The following is a 17,499-nucleotide window of genomic DNA, read 5'->3' as shown; positions in this document are numbered from 1 at the left end:
GAGAGGGGAAGGCGGGGAGAGAGCCCGCATGGTTGAGCCGGATCTCTCATGTGCCGGGCTCTCCAGCACCAGGTGGGCACACAGATGACCCGCAGTCCATGTTCAGTAGCAGCGAAGGATTGGGGGTGGCTCGGTCGCGCTCCCCACGAAGGAGTAGCAGGTTAATGCCGTGCCGGAAGAGGGGGCCGGGGGCCAGGCTCCTGCGCCACAGAGAGTCTCGAGGCCCTTGTGCACAAATGGGAAGCCTTGGCGCCCCCCAAAGGCGGGGAGCGGCACTGCAAGGGGAGAGCCCAGCTTCATCCTGAAATCCCAGAGGTGGCAGAGAACCTCACATAACAGCTCTTAACCGGGTGTAGGGGACACCCTCCTGCCAAACAGGGAACCCCTCCCCAGCCCATCTGGGGAGCAGAAATGCACTTTAAAGAGGGCCCATCCATTTATCCTGTTCGAACCACTACAGCCCACTCCTGAGCCCTGTTCCTGGCTGTAGGAGAGAAATCCTGCCCCCACAGCCCCCCCCCCGGCTACCAGTCCTCTCCTAGAGCTGGGGACAGAACCCAGGAGCCCTGGTTCCCAACCCTCTTCCGCTCTAACCACTGGACCCCCACTCCCCTCCCAAAGCTGGGAACAGGGGACAGGATTCCCAGCCCTGCGTTCAGGGCACTAGATGTGCCTCTCTCCAGCCGGCAGAGCTAGGCTGACTCAGTCCGGAGGGGAAAACGGAAGTGGCGTAGCTAAGTATTGATTCAGATCAGGCTCGAACAGCTGCTCTTGGAAGACTCTGCGCTTTGACAAGTGCCTTTTCGGAAAAGGAGCCCCCAGGGGCATCTGCGTTGGCAAGAGTGCCCCCTATGCCATCATTTGTGCCTCGCTGCAGGACTCTGGGGTGTCTCCTTAGAGGTCCCCATCCTAGTAGTGAGCAGGTCAGCCCCTGCTTAGTGAGGGGAAACTGAGTCCCAGCACAATGAGGGCAGGCTCAGAGGGGGCTGGGGCTTAGGGCTTGGGGCTTGAGACAGAGCCATGGGGGAGTTGGGTTAAAGAAACTGGCCCATGTTCCGCTTCAGCCACACCCACGGCTACAGCAACATGAGGGCCAGCACCCGCCCGCCCAGCCGTACTCACCTGTCGGCCCTGGCTCCCTATGCTGGGGCTGGTAAGTGCATGCCGGGGCAAGACCCCTCCAAGCCCCGCTGAGCTCAGCAGCCCCAAGCGGCTTGGAGGCATGGCTCGAGGGGGCATCTGGAACGGCCGCTGCACTCTCCGTGCGACGCCCACCCCCACAGATCCAGCTATGGGGAGAGAGTTGGAACCAAAGGCCCATCTGGGGGGAAAAGGGTGAAAAAAATATAAAGGTCTGTTTTGAAATAACCAGAGATTCCAGCTAATTGCCGCACCCCTTGGGATCGTCCCCCACACCCTGATTTCACTCTATATGGGCCATGTCTCCGAAGCACCCCCTCCTATGGCAGCCCAGGCACCTCAGGGTGTTAGCCACACCAGGGCTAGGATCTTCGGAAGTGACGTGGGATGTAGGGGGGTGAGGAAGGGCTCCGCTAGCAAAATCTTCAAGGATGGTTTTGGTTTTCAGATAGTGCCATTTAAAGACATCTCAAGTGGCCTCCCCCACCTGCTGTATCACCAGCCAATCCTGCCTCCACAGACCCTACGACCCGGCCTTAAGCCTCCTCTTCTCCCCCTACATCAGGCCACCCTGCAGAAGCAGCACAAACTAAACTGGCTTCCTGATGGTTTCCACACAGGCCTGGGTCGCTGCTGAGGTGGGGCTGGGTTCCAGCTGGCTGGGGTGCAGGGCCCAGCGCTCCCACGCTCTCGTGTGAGCCAGCCACGCCCGCTGGGATTTCTGAGACGCCTCGGGGCAGAGCACCCAGCACCGGCTGAGATCTCAGTGTCTTACTCCTTCCTGGGTTCGTCGGGAGGAAGGCCGCAGCACCAGAGTGCATCGGAGGAAGAGGGATTTCCTAACGTGTCATGTTGCTTCAGGATTTTATGCATCTGAGAGCAACTGATCAGCGATCTCGGTGGCAAGGAAGGGCTGGAATCGTGGCCCGGGGCGACCTGCCCACAGTGATGACCCCAGGGAGCCAGGACTAGAACCCAGGAGTCCCAAGGCCTAGTCCCCATGCTCTAACTGCTAGGTCTTGCTGCCTCCCTTTCACAGCCGTCAGGTCCTAGCGATCTCGGAGTCGAGGAGCTCCTGGCACGGCTGGGACCCCCCCAATTTATTTATTGGCTGCGCCTAGTGACTGCAACTGAGATTGGGGCCCCGTCGTGCCAGGTGCAGCACAGAGACAGGGCCGTGTTCCAAAGAGCTTAGTCTAAATAGACAGAGGGTGGGTGGGGAAACTGAGGCAGCCTAGATCATAGATCGAGGCAGTGGCAGAGCTGGGACCAGACTCCAGGTCCTGGAAAGCCTCATCCACTGGGCCATACTGTCTAGCCAGATCACCCAGGAGGTGTTATTCAGCACTACAGAGCCTCCTGGGTGCAGCCCGCTCCCCCCAGCCTTCATGCTGTTCTACAGCTGAGCCCTGCAAACTCGCCACATCCACCAACCTACCCTTTTTGCTGGCGGTACCCTTGCATGTCGAGCACTGCCTTCCGGGGGAACGCTCGCAGCAGCTTCAGCACCTGCTGCTTCCAGGACAAGAGCCTCTTCTTCTGTGTCTCCGTGAATGCCTGTGGTGCAGAGGGACAGCGCCGTCAGGACGGGGCCGGCTCCAGGCTGGGACGCTGGGTTGGCACCACAGCATAGGGAGGGGGAGGCAGCAGTTTCAGGGAGGAGGGGCACAGAACAGGAGTGCTTTGCTACCGAGAGCGGAGGAAATGGAGGGATGTGGGGAGGGAGGGGAATCTTTAAACACCCGTTTGTGTCAGCTCAACAGCCCGGTGTCCTGGCCTCCTGGGCACAGTGGAGCAGAACCCAGGAGTCCTCGGCCCCCTTCCCCCCGGGATCAGAGGGAGGTTTCCAAGCAGACGATACCTCGTGAGCCAGGCACTTCTCTATGAGCTGAAGGTAACTGGTGATGTTCTCTTCATCGGGCCGGGAGACCAGCAGCTGCGTGCACACTGTGAGGAGAGCAGAGGGGTTAGTCCGCAGGTCCCCCACGCTCAGCATCCCACCCCCCTGGAGGTGGGTCGGCACAGAGGGGGGGTGCCGCAGCACAAAGGGAAAGGGACTCGCCCAAGGACAAGCGATGAGCAAGCAGCAGGGCTGGAAAGAACCCAGGAGTCCTGCCTGGCCCCACCCCCGCTCTAGTCACTCAACCCCCCACCTCCTTCCCACAGCCAGGAAGAGAAGCCAGGAGTCCTTGTGCCCAGCTCCTACCCCCTCCCCCAAACAGATGGGGGAAGTCATCCAGCTTCCCTTCCCCCGAAACGGGAGTTAGCGGCACCCTCTGTCACCCGCCTGAAACATGGCTGGAGATGTCAGTCAGCCGCCAGGCAAGCCAACGTGCGGGGGCGTCTTTCTGGCCTACACAGACTAGCAGGCCGTTCTCTCGCTGGCATGTGTTCCAGGACACCACCCCCTTCCTCATCATGGTGGGATGCCCCAAATCCATAATGCTCCCATCAAGGAGAGACGCAACAAGGCTGTCCCTAGCACCCCGGGCCACCCGAATGGCACCATGCCCTATGGACACCGGTGGCGCAATTCGGACCCGACCCCGGGTTCAGGGACGTTCTTACCTTTCCCCATCACGCGGGTGAACTGCCCCGGGATGTCCCCTTCCGCGATGGGCGCCGTGGCTGACTCTCCGTCGCAGGGCGAGGCCGTCTGGGACGGGAAGCCGTCTGCCGCAGGCTCCTTGTCCTCCGCCCCGTTGGTGGCTTTGTCCAGGCCTGGCCTGGGGACTCCGTGGCGCTCGGGCATCACCTGCTGCCCCTCCTTGGGAGTCACCATGGCCTGCAGGGTGCTGTAGGCTTTGATGGGCGTGATGATTATCTGCTGGAGCTCCTGCAGCGCGTTCCACAGGTTCCCACCTTCTAGGATGTCCTGCGGAAGGAGGCGGTGGTTTGGAGGGGAAGATGTCAAGATAAATTAAAGGCAGCCCCATGTCTCAAAAAGGAGCAAGGGTAAGGGACTCAGTGCTCCAGATATCAGGCTCCAGAGCACCCAGGATCACAGGTTCCAGTCCCAGCAGCCCTTCGCGGCAGAAAGAGTTCAGGCAATTTAGGACAAGGCCCTGGGCTGTTAGATGGTGCCGCGCACTCGCAGCTCCCAGCCACAAGATCCTGTCTGCCCTACACAGATGCTGAAGACTCTGGGGGGAACTCCAGCAACCTCGAAGCAAACTCCCCCGGCCGCTGTGCTGCAAGTCTAGCGTCCAGAGGTGCCATCTGTCGAGCCCTGAGCAGATGTAACATTTGTATCCGCATCCGTTCGCGGAGATCCACAGATCTGCAGGGCTCTAGCGACCTGCCACGCGTCAAGCCCTCGGCTGCCCTGCCGAGTGGTGGGAGGGGAGGAGGAGCCAGTGCCAATCGTGGTGGTGGGCTGGGTGAAAGCACCTTTCCGCATCAGAGATCAAACCAGTGCGCATCCCCAGCCCTGCACACGCTCCCCTCCCTGACTCCGAGTCTCGGTGCTCCTGGGTAGCCACACTCGCAGCCGCTTCCACAGCCGGGCCCCAGGAGCTATGCGAATGGGAGCCAATGCAGAGCCTCTCACCAGTGCCACCCACTATGTGAATTACAGTAGCACCCAGAGGCCCCTAACTGAGATTGGGCCTCCTGCCACATTGCGCTGGGCGCTGCGCAGGTCCTGACAGAGGGGCCCGGATCCCAAGCAGCTCCCAGTCTAAGCAGACAAAGCAAGGATCGTGATCCCCGTCCTACAGCTGGGAGATTCAAGGAGCCTCCTCGACCCCGAGGCCAGCTCAGACCGCGCAGGGGAAGCCATTGGGTCTTTTACCTTCTCCAGAGACTTGAGAACGCTCTGCCTCTCCCGCAGCTTCTGGATGCTCAGGGCAATTTTGTGCCTGGCTCCTTTGGTCACGTTCTGTGCAGGAAGAAGAGAAGTGGGGGCTAAGGAGACAGCCATGGATGCAGCCACCCGCACCCTGGCAGGCTCAGAGACACCCCCTCCCCCCTGGTGCCACAGGTCTCAACAGCAAGTGCCCCGGGATGGCACGCAACTCAAGAGGAACTCAGCGCTCTTCTCCCCACAGGCAGGTGGGAATTTCAGGCTCAGGGCCGGTAGGTATCCAGAGAAGCCCCTGGAATTTAGTGACGCTGAATCGAAGAACAATCTCTGCTGGCTTCTCAGCACGGTGCCTTTTCTACCCCGGTGCCCACCGAGTGCCCAGGCGCTATGGGGATGGGGGCTGATGCCCATGCGTTTATGTTATACTGAGAGCCCCTTCCCAGCTGGCGGGTGCCAGAGTGCCCCCCTCAGTCTGTGCAACGTGCCCCTGCACTGGACAAAGACGCCGGAGGGGGAGCATCGGAGCATCCTGGATGAGCTGGGAGATGGACTGGAGGAGCTAAGAGCTCTTCTCCAGCCTGAATGCCCGTGGGTCCCAGGAGGCAGGGCAGCCCCCCACCCCCAAACCCAGGTGGTCTCGTGCCCCACCACGTTCCTCATCTCAGCACAAGCCCTTTCCCGGCAGATGCGTGGCCTGCAACAGCACAGCCGCCAAGAGGCTACTCTAGGAGGACACACGCAAGGGCCAGAGCGGAGGCTGGGACCCTGCTCTCCCCTCCTCACCTGGGACTCCAGGTGCTGCTCCGTGAGGGTCATCATCTCTTCGTACGTCATCTGGGAGAAGAGGGCTGCGTACTTGTGCAGGCGAAGGCTCTTCAGCCACGAGGGAACGTCTGCGGAGAGGGGCGAGACCAGCCCTTCAGTGTAACCTCGCCCACCACCCGCCAGCCAGGCCTGGGGAAGCTTCCACAGCTGCAGAACGGGGACAGACGCTGCAGCTGGCTCTCAGCACCGCCTGCATTATACACCGGCCGCTCTGGTGCTCCCCAGAGCCAGAGCAACATTCCCCTTCTGAGGCCAAAAATCCAGTCCCAAGGCAGGACCTTCTCCCATGACAAGGGGAGTGAGAGAGGGTATTTGAAGGGCATTCACCCATCTTCTAGGGACAGCCAGATTACAGACCGAGGCGAACTGATTTCCAAGCCGTGCCCTATCTGCAGTGGGATTCCCATCACGGACACAGGAAAGGCTCATCCCGTAGCTCACACTGCCCTTGTCTCATCCCCCAATCGCTGGGAGTCGCCTGGTTACAGTTACACAGGCAGGGAAGCCCTCGCTTTCTCCGGCTGGCTGACCCTGTGAAACTGGAGCAGAGTAGTTGGCAGACCCATCCGGCAGGGAAGCCCTGTGTTTCCAGGGGAGTCGGGGTTCCCGCCCCAGCACGGACCGCCAGCGTCCCCTCTGCTGTACCTTTCATGCCACTGCCGTCCTCCTGAAAGGTGTTGCGGCTGCCACTTTGCTCCTCCGTCTGCTCACTGCCCGAGGAGGCCACGCTGCTCTGGGGGGACAAGGGCGCGTGGTCCCCCGGGATGAAAGCCTGCCGGGCGCACAGCTCTTCAGGACTCATCCACTCGCCGGGGGCCTGCGGGCTGGTGGGGATGAGGGACATGGAGCGCTTGAGCGGGCTGGGGTGAATTTGGCAGGGCAGAGCTGGAAGGGGAGGGTAGAGAATTAACATGACATCGGGGTCAGAGCTCACGTCCTACAGGCCTACCAGGGAGGATGAGCGCCCATCACTGCTGCTCCTGGGATGTGGGGGGGAGGGAGATGATCAACCACCTACCACTCAGTGCAGCCAACGCCTCAGGACCTTACTGTCTGAAAGTCCTTCTTCACCAGAATCCTGCTCTCTGCATTCAGGATATGGCCCCAGAATGGCCACTGTCCCCCCAACGAGGCTCCCCCAGAATCACAGGGGCAGAATTCCTGCTGCGGCAACGCTCTGCCCGACTACGGCGCTTTCCATCCAAGGCCCTAGACGCAACTGACTGACAGGAGTTGGAACCCACTCCCTGGGAAGCAGCTTGTTCCCACGCCCGCAGAGAATCGACAGCGCAGCTGGGAGCCAAATCCACCCCTATGGGTGAACTAGCCGCTAGACCACGCTCCCTTTGCCAGTCGCCCATGCAGAGGGACGAACAGCGGCAAAAGGCTTAGAAGGGTCAATATGGGGAGGGGAGGGTCTTGAACTGACCTGCTGTTCGCACTGCTTGATGCTCTCTTGGCTTCCCCTGGAGCCAGCCAGGGAATAATTCAACCCCAGCCTTCCTTCCCTGCTACACTGGGTGGCGAAGAGAGGCTGGTGTCCTCCACCCCCTGCCACCGCTCTCCCTCCCTCGCCACAGATCTCCCGCTAGACGCTTGGAGGCAAGTTTCGAGTTAAAGGGGACGCTAGTAGGTCCGGTTTAGCCGCCTCTGGTTTGATTTGTGTTGTTTTTAGCTGTTAAAATGAAGCCATTTCCATTTGAAGAACACACACGTTCCCTCCCCCCCCAGTCACTGCACCGCTGGGGTGTCTATCTGGGGGCTGCAGGGAGGGAAATCCACCTGGAACTGCCCCAGTGGGAGAGGAGGAGATGAAAGAGGAGGGAAACGTGTCCATCAGGGATGAATAACGTTGATTATTAAAGTTAATCGTTCCTGTTTCTTTACTAAAAAGTAGAGGCAGTTATTGGGGGCGGGGGGAGGAGTAGGTCGCCATAGAAACAGACACCCCCAGCCACCTTTCCTGACACTGCCTTGATCACCACTTTCAATCTTGGTTCACCTTGCCAATCACTATGGCATATATACGTGGGTACACCCCCTCCACCCGCTGGGTACGTAGGGCTCCCGGCACTTCCCACACCCAAAGCACTGTGCAGACATTACCGAACGCCCTTTGTGATGGAGCGGTAGTGAATATCATCAGCTCCATTTCAGAGATGGAGAAACTTAGGCATGGAGACGTGGGGCACGGATGTGCCAAGCCCTGCCTCCCCCAAGGTCCAAGTTGAGATTGGAGCTTGGCACCTAACCCCCTTTTCCTCACACACTCCAGACCACACACCAGGACACACTCCCACCCTCTAAACCCCTGCTCGGTCCTCAAAATATTGTGTTCTGGGGCCCACCAGAAAGCGGCACTCCACGGAGCAGAGTCTGGGGGAGGAAGCAAGGCTCAGCTGAGAGGGACTCCTGGGTTCTGTTTCCATCTCTCATGCTGACCAGCTGTGGGCAAGTGGTTTTCCCCTCTTCGTGCCTCAGTTTCCTCGTGGGTAAAACACGATTGTGATATCTCACCTCTGTGAAGAGAGATCTACAGGGAGCCACGAGAATGATTAGAGGTGATCTTAAAGAAAGACCAGACTAAGTTTAAAGAGAAGGTTAAGAGGTGATCTTAACCCAGACTAAGTACCTATGTGGGGAACAAACATTAGATAATGGGATCTTCAGTCTAGCAGAGGAAGGTCTAACCTGATCCAGTGAATGGGAGTTGAAGCTGCGCATGTTCAGACTCGACACAAGGCATGCATTTTTAATGTACAAATTGGAGGATTGGACCAAAAGAAATCTGATGAGATTCAACAAGGACAAGTGCAGAGTCCTGCACTTGGGACGGAAAAAATTCCATGCACAGCTACAGACTGGGGACCGACTGACTAAGCAGCAGTTCTGCAGAAAAGGACCTGGGGGTTACAGTGGACAAAAAGCTGGATGAGTCAGTAGTATGCCCTGGTTGCCAAGAAGGCTAACAGCATATTGGGCTGCATTGGTAGGAGCATTGCCAGCAGATCGAGGGAAGTGATTGTTCCCCTCTATTCAGCACTGGGGAGGCCAGATTTGGAGTATTGTGCCCAGTTTTGGGCCCCCCACTACAGGAAGGATGTGGACAAACTGGAGAGAGTCCAGCAGAGGACAATAAAATTGATTAGGGGGCTGGAGCACATGGGTTATGAAGGGACACTGAGGGAACTAGGCTTGTTTAGTCCGCAGAAGAGAAGAATGAGAGGGGATTTGAGAGCAGCCTTTAACCGCCTGAAAGGGGTTCCAGGGAGGATGGAGCTAGGCTGTTCTCAGTGGTGGCAGATGACAGAACAAGGAGCAACTGTCTCAAGTTACAGTGGGGGAGGTCTAGGTTGGATATTAGGAAAACTTTTCCCCTAGGAGGGTGGTGAAGCACTGGAATGGGTTACCTAGGGAGGTGGTGGAATCTCCATCCTTAGAGGTGTTTGAGGCCCGGCTTGACAAAGCCCTGGCTGGGATGATTTAGTTGGGGTTGGTCCTGCTTTGAGCAGGGGGTTGGACTAGATGATTCCTGATGATTCCCTTCCAACCCTCATCTTCTAGGATTCTAAGATGGGGAGAGGAGGGAAGTTTTTCTCACAGAAGGATTGGTACTTTGAAGGGCTTTGGCTCAGGGTTTGCTGTACTGCAGAAACAGCACAGAAGATCACCAGCATCTACACCTGCTACCTGCTGCCCATGCCCCGTCCCCCTCCCGCCCCGCATCTCCCCCTCTCCCCTGCCCCGCACCTGCGTTGCTTCCAATGCTGTTGACGGCCGACGGCACCGAGCTGGAGGAATGGAAGGGCAAGTGTCCGTTTTCTCGGGGCAGCTTCTCCTGCCAGCCGTGTCCCAGCTCCCCCATGCCCGAGTCCACCGGGCCCTGCCACTCGTCTGAGCCCTGGCGCGAGTGGGAGGCAGCGTCGGGCCGGCCCCTGCCCTGGCTGGAGTAGCCGCTGGACAAGCGCTCCTCAAGGTGGTTGAGCCACAGGGCCAGGGAGTTGCGATCGTCCAGCGTGGTGGCCGGGTGGATGAGGGCGTAGGACAGCAGCTGCCGGCTCTCCTCGATGAACAAGTTGCTCTCGATGGAGTAGGCCAGGACCTTCTGCAATAGCTTCATGTATTCGGACTTGGCTTCCGTATTGCCAGGCTGCAGCAGGGGCAGGTGAGACAGGAGGAGGGAGACCACCTTGTCCTTGGACTCCTGGTGCCACTGGCTGATGACAGCTGTTTGGGGAGAGAGGCCAGAGAGAGGTGAAGGGCAGAAACAAACAGGCCCCTGCTTCTTCCTCCAGCAGCTTTCGCCGCAGAGCAAAATCAACGCAGCTACCGCTGGGGAGGAACGAGACAGCTGGCGAAGAGGTGCGTGGGAACCCTAGCAGCAGCTTCAGGCAGGAAGATGTGCATCCTACCGAAAAGCCAACAGGCAGGGGGGGACGTTAGGGTGACCAATGGGCTTACCAGAGCCAGACACCCGGAACAACATCCCAACCTAGACCTGGTGATCTCAAGTGATCTCCCAAAACATCACCACCACTTCCAGCAACAAAGCACCCTCATCCCCGCCCCGGGGCACGGGGGTCCGTGATGACTGAGGTCGGCCCCCCCCCCCCCCCCCACTCGCTCCCTGCGGCACTCAAGCCTTGGACTCCCCCATCCAATTTCGATGGAGTCAAATAGGCCAAACCATCCCTCTGCCCCCCACTTGCTCCAAGTGAGAGTTCTTGACACGGATGGACCCTGGAAGATTCAGGAGGGATGACGCTTTCTGGTAAGAAGGGAATGAACCACACATCAGGGTTAACCACCTCCAAGGCAGGGGCGCTGGGTAACTTGGGTGTCGCCCCGCCTGGAGATAAGGAGGCGGCTCCCACAGGTTACTACACCGAAAGACCGCTACCCATCAAACTCTTTCCATAGAAAGCACTTTTCATCCAGAGATCTCCAAGCACTTTACAAACGTGGTCTCATTACTACCTTTTACAGCTGGGGAAACTGAGGCACCTAGAAGGCAGCGATTTGCCCAAGGTCACCCAGCAGGTCAGCGGCAGAGCAGGGCTCATCAGACCTGGATTTAAAGTCCAATGCTCTATCCACTAGGCCATGCTACCTCTTCCTACTAAACTCCCCAGATCTCTGCCCAAACCTAACATGACAACTATGATTCTCCAGCTCTCTTCCCCAGCTAGCATGAAGGACTTAAAGACAGGAATTGATGTGGGCGGGGAGGGTAAAAGAGGCCTTCACAGGGAGAGGGGCTGAAGTGAACATATTTGTTATGGGCATTTGGGGGGAAGCTGAAAGACATTGAAACCTGGCAGATATTTCTCAAGCATTTAGTGATTAGGTAAATAACCCTTCAGTCACTGAGAAATAACCAGGTGATGATTGAGATTGTGCACCTCCAGCCCAAGAAGCGAATGGCGCTGGCTGGAAGAGGGGACTGTGTCAGCTAGCAGCCAGAGCACAAGGGAAGGTATGAACCATTCCGGCTTGTGAAACAGAGTGGTGCATCTCAGCTTTCTTACAGAGAAGGGGCGAGTCTTAGGTCCTTATCTGGCCTCCCATAACCAAGCGCCTCAAAATCTTTAGTGAGGCAGAGACGAGATACTGTCCCCACTGCATGGATGGAGAAACTGAGGCACAGAGAGGCAAAGTGACTCGCCCCCAAGAGTTTGTGGCACAGCTGGTCTCCCAAGTCCTAGGTTAGTGCCCTAACCATTGGACCATCCTTCCTCTCCTCTGCCAGCAACCCCAACCCCACTGTGCAGTGGAATAAAATCCCAAGACGATGCTATCGGTGCAGGGAGGATCAGAGCCATAGTTTGAACCCCAGGTGAGTTACAAGAACCATAATTAATTTTACCAGATTAAATGAACAGGTAGAAGGTTTAAAAACAAACAAAAGGAAGTACTTTTTCACATAAAGCACAGTCAACCTGTGGAACCTATTGCCATGGGATGTTGTGAGGGCCAAAAGAATAACCAGGTTCAAAAAAGAATTAGACAAGGTCATGGAGGATAGCTCCATCTGCGGCTATTAGACAAGATGATCAGGGATACAATCCTGCGCTCCGGGTGTCCGTAAACAGTCAGAAGCTGGGATTGGACAAGAGGGGACGGGCCACTCCATCCAGACCACTGTTCTGGTCATTCCCTCTGAAGACCTGGCACAGTCCCACTGTGGGACGGCAGGACCCAGCGTGGCTGTTCTCAATGTAAAATGTTGATCTCATCCAAGACAAATTTTAAGGGAGGGAGACAGTCCTCTATGCTCAAGTGATCTCAAGTTTGGATCGGTCACGCTACGCTGGATTCCCTCGAGGCACAGCAAGTTTCCAGACAATCCGAGTCAGCAGGCGGATTTTAGGGCTTTTAGGAAAGTCAGCAGGTCACCAGTAAGCTAGACCCAACCTTAATTCTAGGAGGCACGACTGCCCCTTTGGAATAGCCACAATAGAGAGGACCGAGCCACTCTCAGCTTTCGGAGGTAGTGCCACAGAGTTCCATGCAGACGGGTGGGTGTGTGTGTGTGGGCGGGGAAGGGGGTGGTGGTGTCTTGGATCAGAGGAGATCCAAGGTCCTATCCACTCTGCATGGAGATGAAGATCTCCTGGGGAACTTTCTAAGGGAGTAGGGGTTTTCCCTGGTCTCCTGATCCAAGATTTCCTCTCCCACCTCCACTACTGGTCCACAATTTTCAGCATCCCAGAACAGCTGCCTCAGTGGCGCTGTCGGGATGGTCTGTTCAACTCCAACAGAGGCATGCATGCAGCTCTCTCCCCACTACCTCAATGCTAATCCCAGCTCCGCTGCTAACCTGGTGCATGTGGACTGGCGCGGGTCACTGTGCTGCCCTGCCTCAGTTTCCCCAACCCCATGGACTCAGTAGGAATCCTTGTGTGTTTGAATTGGGGAGGGCGTTTCCAATGCATTTGGATGCTTGAGGCTCTGGTCATCCTTTCCCCGGCAGCGCAGGCTGCAGAATTGGGATCTCTTGTCCTTTAATAACAACTTCAATCCCCCTTGCACTGAAGAACATTCAGTGCTGGAGAGGGGCTGGGAGACTTTGGGAGAAGCTTTCCCTGCAGAGTCACAGCAGACAGATTCCAGCACACACTGCCCCCTCTGGGGGCAGGACGCCCCAAGGATACAAACATAAGCCGAAGCTACCCACCAACCACACAGGAGCCTTTGGACCCAGATCCCAGGAAGCTGAAAGGCAGAGTCCGCACAGCCCTGTGCCTGTCGGAGGAAAGATATCCTCTGCCAACAGGAGCTGCATACGCAGGCTCAGCTCTCTTCATTCCTTAAACTTAGTTCCTACCATTGTTTCCTCTTGGTCTCCCTAAGGGAAGACCCTTCCTCCACCTGTGGAAGAACGGACCTGCTGCACAGAGGGGTAACCCCACACTGGCCAAGGGTCCCCTTCCACAGCTCTGCACTATGGCGATGGGGCTGCTACTCTGATATTGATCTTAGGTCTCGAGAATCCCCTCCAAGGGGGACAGTGTGGGCATGACATAGGTCTGAAGGGTCAGGACTCTTGGGTTCTAGTGCTAGCTCTTCCCCGGATTTGCTGAGAGAGACAGGGCAAGTTGCCGCCTTGCGCCCGTGTGCCTCCGTTTCTTCATCTGTAAAACAGGGATAACCATACGTTTGCAGAGCACTTAAAGATCTCGGGAGGAAAAGCACCGAGTCCCTGGAGAGATGGGAGCTTCACTTAATGGAACTGGAATCCATCACCTCCGTGGTTTATTTAGGGGCATCCACACATCACCAGAGCGACTGTAGAAACAAGCAGGCGCCTGACATTCCAATCTGGGCTAGGCCCATCCCTGCCTGCCCCCAGCAGAACGCTCTCCCATGTAAGATTTAGACAGCAATCCCAGCCAAGGAGCAGGAGACACACTTGGAAATGACAGAGCTGCTACCTCTGAGACATCTCCCACCACACACACACTATTTTTAACTTTAAAGCCTAGGGAAAGGCTAGGCCCCAGAGGGGCTGAGACCAGCCATTCAACAAGTGTTTCCTGCAAGCTGCCGGCAGGCCCTGCACCAACTTGACAATATTTGCTTTGCTACTTCATTGAGGGACCAAGGACCATTCCCACACATACAAGCTGGGGGCTAGAGGGCTGCCAGGCAGGTTTGCCACATTTTCAATATCAAATCCCCTCCTGGGGGAATTCTGAAACTAGACTGTTGAAATTCACACGCCAGCTGAAGCCAGGCACAAGCAGGGTGGGAGGGTGGGAGTTTTATCTGAATCAAGAACTCTTTCTTTAAAAAACCCCAAACCAAATAGGTAGAATTTTAAAAAAAAAATCTAATCTGTTCCGAGGCCTGGAACATTCACAATCTGACACTTCTTCCCAGCTCAAAAGCAACAAACTTTTTAAAGTTTACTCGTTACGTGTTTTTAAATTAAACGGTCCTTTCAATTCAGATCATTCCCTTTTAGGAAGAAAACAAGATGCCCATTTGCAAATCAAGTTTTACTTTGCTTTGAAAACTGGCTACTGAATACGGGAAACAGCTAATTACTTTTTGCTGAGAAGACCAATGTTTTTCTATTGTGCATCAGCAGCTGGAATTTGTGTTTTGCTTCAGCTAGATGGAAACAATGTTAAGTTGTCTGAAGAGTTTTGATGGTGCTGATTTCTGGGAGGGGGCGGAGTGGAGTTAAAGAAAGAACAGCTTAAGGATGTAGAGAGAAATGATATGAATTCAAAGAAATTTGGAACTTCTTTCTTGATATGTTTGGATCAAGAATGCTGAGATAACTCCTCCACTTCCCTTTTTTGCCTATTTGTGTCTGTCTTTTTATTATTATTGTTGTTGTTACCTTCACCCTAGCATGTTATGTCTGTGTAATATTGTCTGATTTTGTATTGCCTGATCTTGCAGCTTGAACAAGTTGTAAAGTTGTGTAACTGCATAATTGTGTTGGATATCCTGTGAAGCAGGCAGTATCTGGTAACATATACAAGCTGTAAGTCGTTTACCTTTTGGGTTTTTTTTTATTGTTCCTTTAGGAAAATTAATACAAAATTGATCACATGCACAAAAAAAATTAGCGTTTAACCAAGTTAGCCACAAAATTAAGATGGGGAGGAGGGGAAGAGAAAAGTTATGTCTTGCTGATACCATATATACCCACACCAGGATATTTAAAGGGCAGATTCCACCCCATTGCTACCAGCATAGTTTGAGTGGCAAAAAAAACGAACAAACCACCCACCCACCTTAGTGTAGATGGAGTTATGCTGGTGTAGCTTTCCTTGTTTTGGCAAAGCAAGATAAACTATACTGGAATAAAAGCACTGTATACTGGCATAACTGCACCTCACTGGCTATTACTGATTAAAAAACGATACTGGTAAAAAGACACTGCTCTCACCCACACATTTTAACATTGTAAGTGCAGACAAGGCCTCAGAAAACTTAGTTACAACAGCAAGTCGCTTTGCTAGGACCAGCAACCCAAGCATAGGCTCATTAAGGTGCCTTTGAGCTTGTCGGCATATGCTTTAAATCTACCAGTCTAATCACAGTGGGACAAACAGACACCACCCCATATGGGTGCAGTTACAGCGGTACTGATGTTTTTATCTCACTGTGGCCAGGTCCCCATTGGAGTGCTTTGCGGGCATAGCTAAACCAAGCAAGCTGTCCTAGTGTGGATGCATCTTACACTGGTACAAACACAGTTTTACTAGCATAGTTTCATCTACTTTGGGGCTTTTGGTGACAAAGCTAAACTGCTCCAGGATTACACCTCTTCACAGCCCTCACCGATGGAGCTATGCTGGCAGAAGTCTGTAGAGCAGACCTGGCCTGTAGCTAGTTCTGCTTCCCATATGGTACCAGTTTAACAGCATCCATACTAGGGATTGCCTCCATATAACTACACTGGTTTAAAAAAACAACCCTATAACAAAACAATCACCCCCTTAAATGACAGTTATACCAAGACCAAAATCTCTGTAGAGCAGACTTTAAAAATGAAATAAAACAATCTCAGAAAAATTAACCCAAGTTAGGTAAATATGTAAATTTAAAGTGGATTAGTTAAACCACACTAAACTCCGTGTCGATGCTCTCACTAAGAATCAAAGTGGTCTTAATTCAGATTAATTTAATTCAATTCCAAAGCCTCACTCATAATTCACTTCCATAGTAAATTAAACTGAAGCAAATTAAGGCCACTTTAATAATTCACTTTAATTCATGGTCCACCCAGTAGTTTAGTGATTAACTAATTTACACCTTTAGTTGATTCAGATTAATTATCCTGAGTGTCCCCATGTAGACAAGCCCTAAGTGTCCACACTGAGGGTTGCGCCCGTTTGATTAAGTCAGTTCGATTTAGAGAGAGAAGGTCTTAACATGGACGCATACAAGACTTTAGACTAGCCATCTGGTAAAGCAGTCTCTTTCAACCAGGCAGGCTGCAACCTTCGGTGGGCCACGAGATGTGGAAAAGTTTTATTACAATCTAAAGCAAGGAAAAATCACTCCCCCCATTCCTGGCATATCCTGACCTTTCAAGGTCGAGCATTCTCTGATCAACCTCTCGAAACACAAATAAGTTTATAGGTTTAACATGATCACCGATTTTTATATGCACTTTACATTCTTTTATAGTAAACATCAGAGGATCAGAAAAATTCTTGCCTTCAAATAAGGAGACGCCAGCCTGAAGGGTGAGTAATTCCGCATCAGAACAATTGCCCTACAAGTAAATCTGCATTAAAGAAACCACGGATGGCCGGATCTATGCTGGAAGAGCTTTAAACTTCTGTGCTTCTGAGATGCTTAAGTGATCAATAGGGAAGGAAGTGCAAGGGACACACAGGGAAGATAGGCACAGCAGCCCAGCTACTGAGTACCACTGAGGGGAGTTAAGTAGTTCCAATGCAATTGCTCTCCAAGAATCCAAAGAATGTGGACAGAAAAGAAAGGAGAGTGGCTGGGGGTGGTATCAGGAAGAAATGGGATGAAATTGCGTGGAGGGGAATGGAGGCGGAGTTGAAGCTGGGGAACATTCTCCAGGGGAAGGAGCCCCGGCTCTTGGAACGTATAGAACTAGGTCACAGAGAGGATTGTGCTAGAGACAGAACTCTGCCCCTGATTCCTGGTGGGCTGGATTATATAAACCAATTGTCTATTTCAATCTTTGGTGCATGAAGACACACACACTGCAAAGCTAGTTACCGAGATCTCCTGTTCACACTGCGGTCCAGGCTCAGTAGGGGGCGCTCTCCCCTCAGAAACAGCATTGAACCCAATGGCCCAGCAGCCAGCACTGCACTAAGGGGTGCTGCTGTCCTGCAGAGAGAAATGCGGGCGATTCGCTTCTCTGAAGCGGGGCTCACCCCAACACACCAGCTTGATGTTGTGCTGTCACAGGTGCTGTCTTTGGGGAAGCCATGAAGCAAGAGCTCTGGACTACTCTCAGGAGACACCATAACACTTTTGGGAAGCATTAGCCCTGGTGTCCCAGCTTTAATGACCAAAGTCTAAATTACCATCATTTGTATCACGGTTGTGCCCAGTCACAAACCAGGAGTCCATTACAATAGGTGTATTACGGTAGCACATGGATGCCCCAGTTACAGACCCCATTGCGCTAGGTACTCACTACTAGGTGTATTATGGTAGTGCCCAGGAGTCTGTCATGGACCCAATGCGCTAAGTGCTGTACAAACAAAAGAAAAAGA

The 17,499-nt window shown here is 54.2% G+C and overlaps 1 protein-coding gene across 1 annotated transcript in view; it reads right to left on the bottom strand.

Moving 5' to 3' along the window:
- The window catches only part of SAMD4B (sterile alpha motif domain containing 4B), a 32,850-nt gene that overhangs the window by 2,860 nt on the left and 12,491 nt on the right, over positions 1-17,499 (bottom strand). The window contains exons 3-10 of the mRNA XM_067556753.1: positions 9,521-9,997; positions 6,416-6,655; positions 5,729-5,838; positions 4,934-5,020; positions 3,709-4,015; positions 3,002-3,087; positions 2,579-2,697; positions 1,123-1,321 (exon numbers count right to left, since the gene is read on the bottom strand). Of these exons, the coding sequence (XP_067412854.1) occupies positions 1,123-1,321; positions 2,579-2,697; positions 3,002-3,087; positions 3,709-4,015; positions 4,934-5,020; positions 5,729-5,838; positions 6,416-6,655; positions 9,521-9,997 (1,625 nt within the window). The remainder of the gene's footprint in view (positions 1-1,122; positions 1,322-2,578; positions 2,698-3,001; positions 3,088-3,708; positions 4,016-4,933; positions 5,021-5,728; positions 5,839-6,415; positions 6,656-9,520; positions 9,998-17,499) is intronic.

The sequence above is a fragment of the Emydura macquarii genome, unplaced genomic scaffold (assembly GCF_026122565.2).
Source record: "Emydura macquarii macquarii isolate MOO-44397 ecotype Brisbane River unplaced genomic scaffold, CSIRO-AGI_Emac_v2 contig_1790, whole genome shotgun sequence".
NCBI classification, from domain to species: domain Eukaryota; kingdom Metazoa; phylum Chordata; order Testudines; family Chelidae; genus Emydura; species Emydura macquarii.
This window is presented reverse-complemented; position numbering and strand designations above follow the sequence as displayed.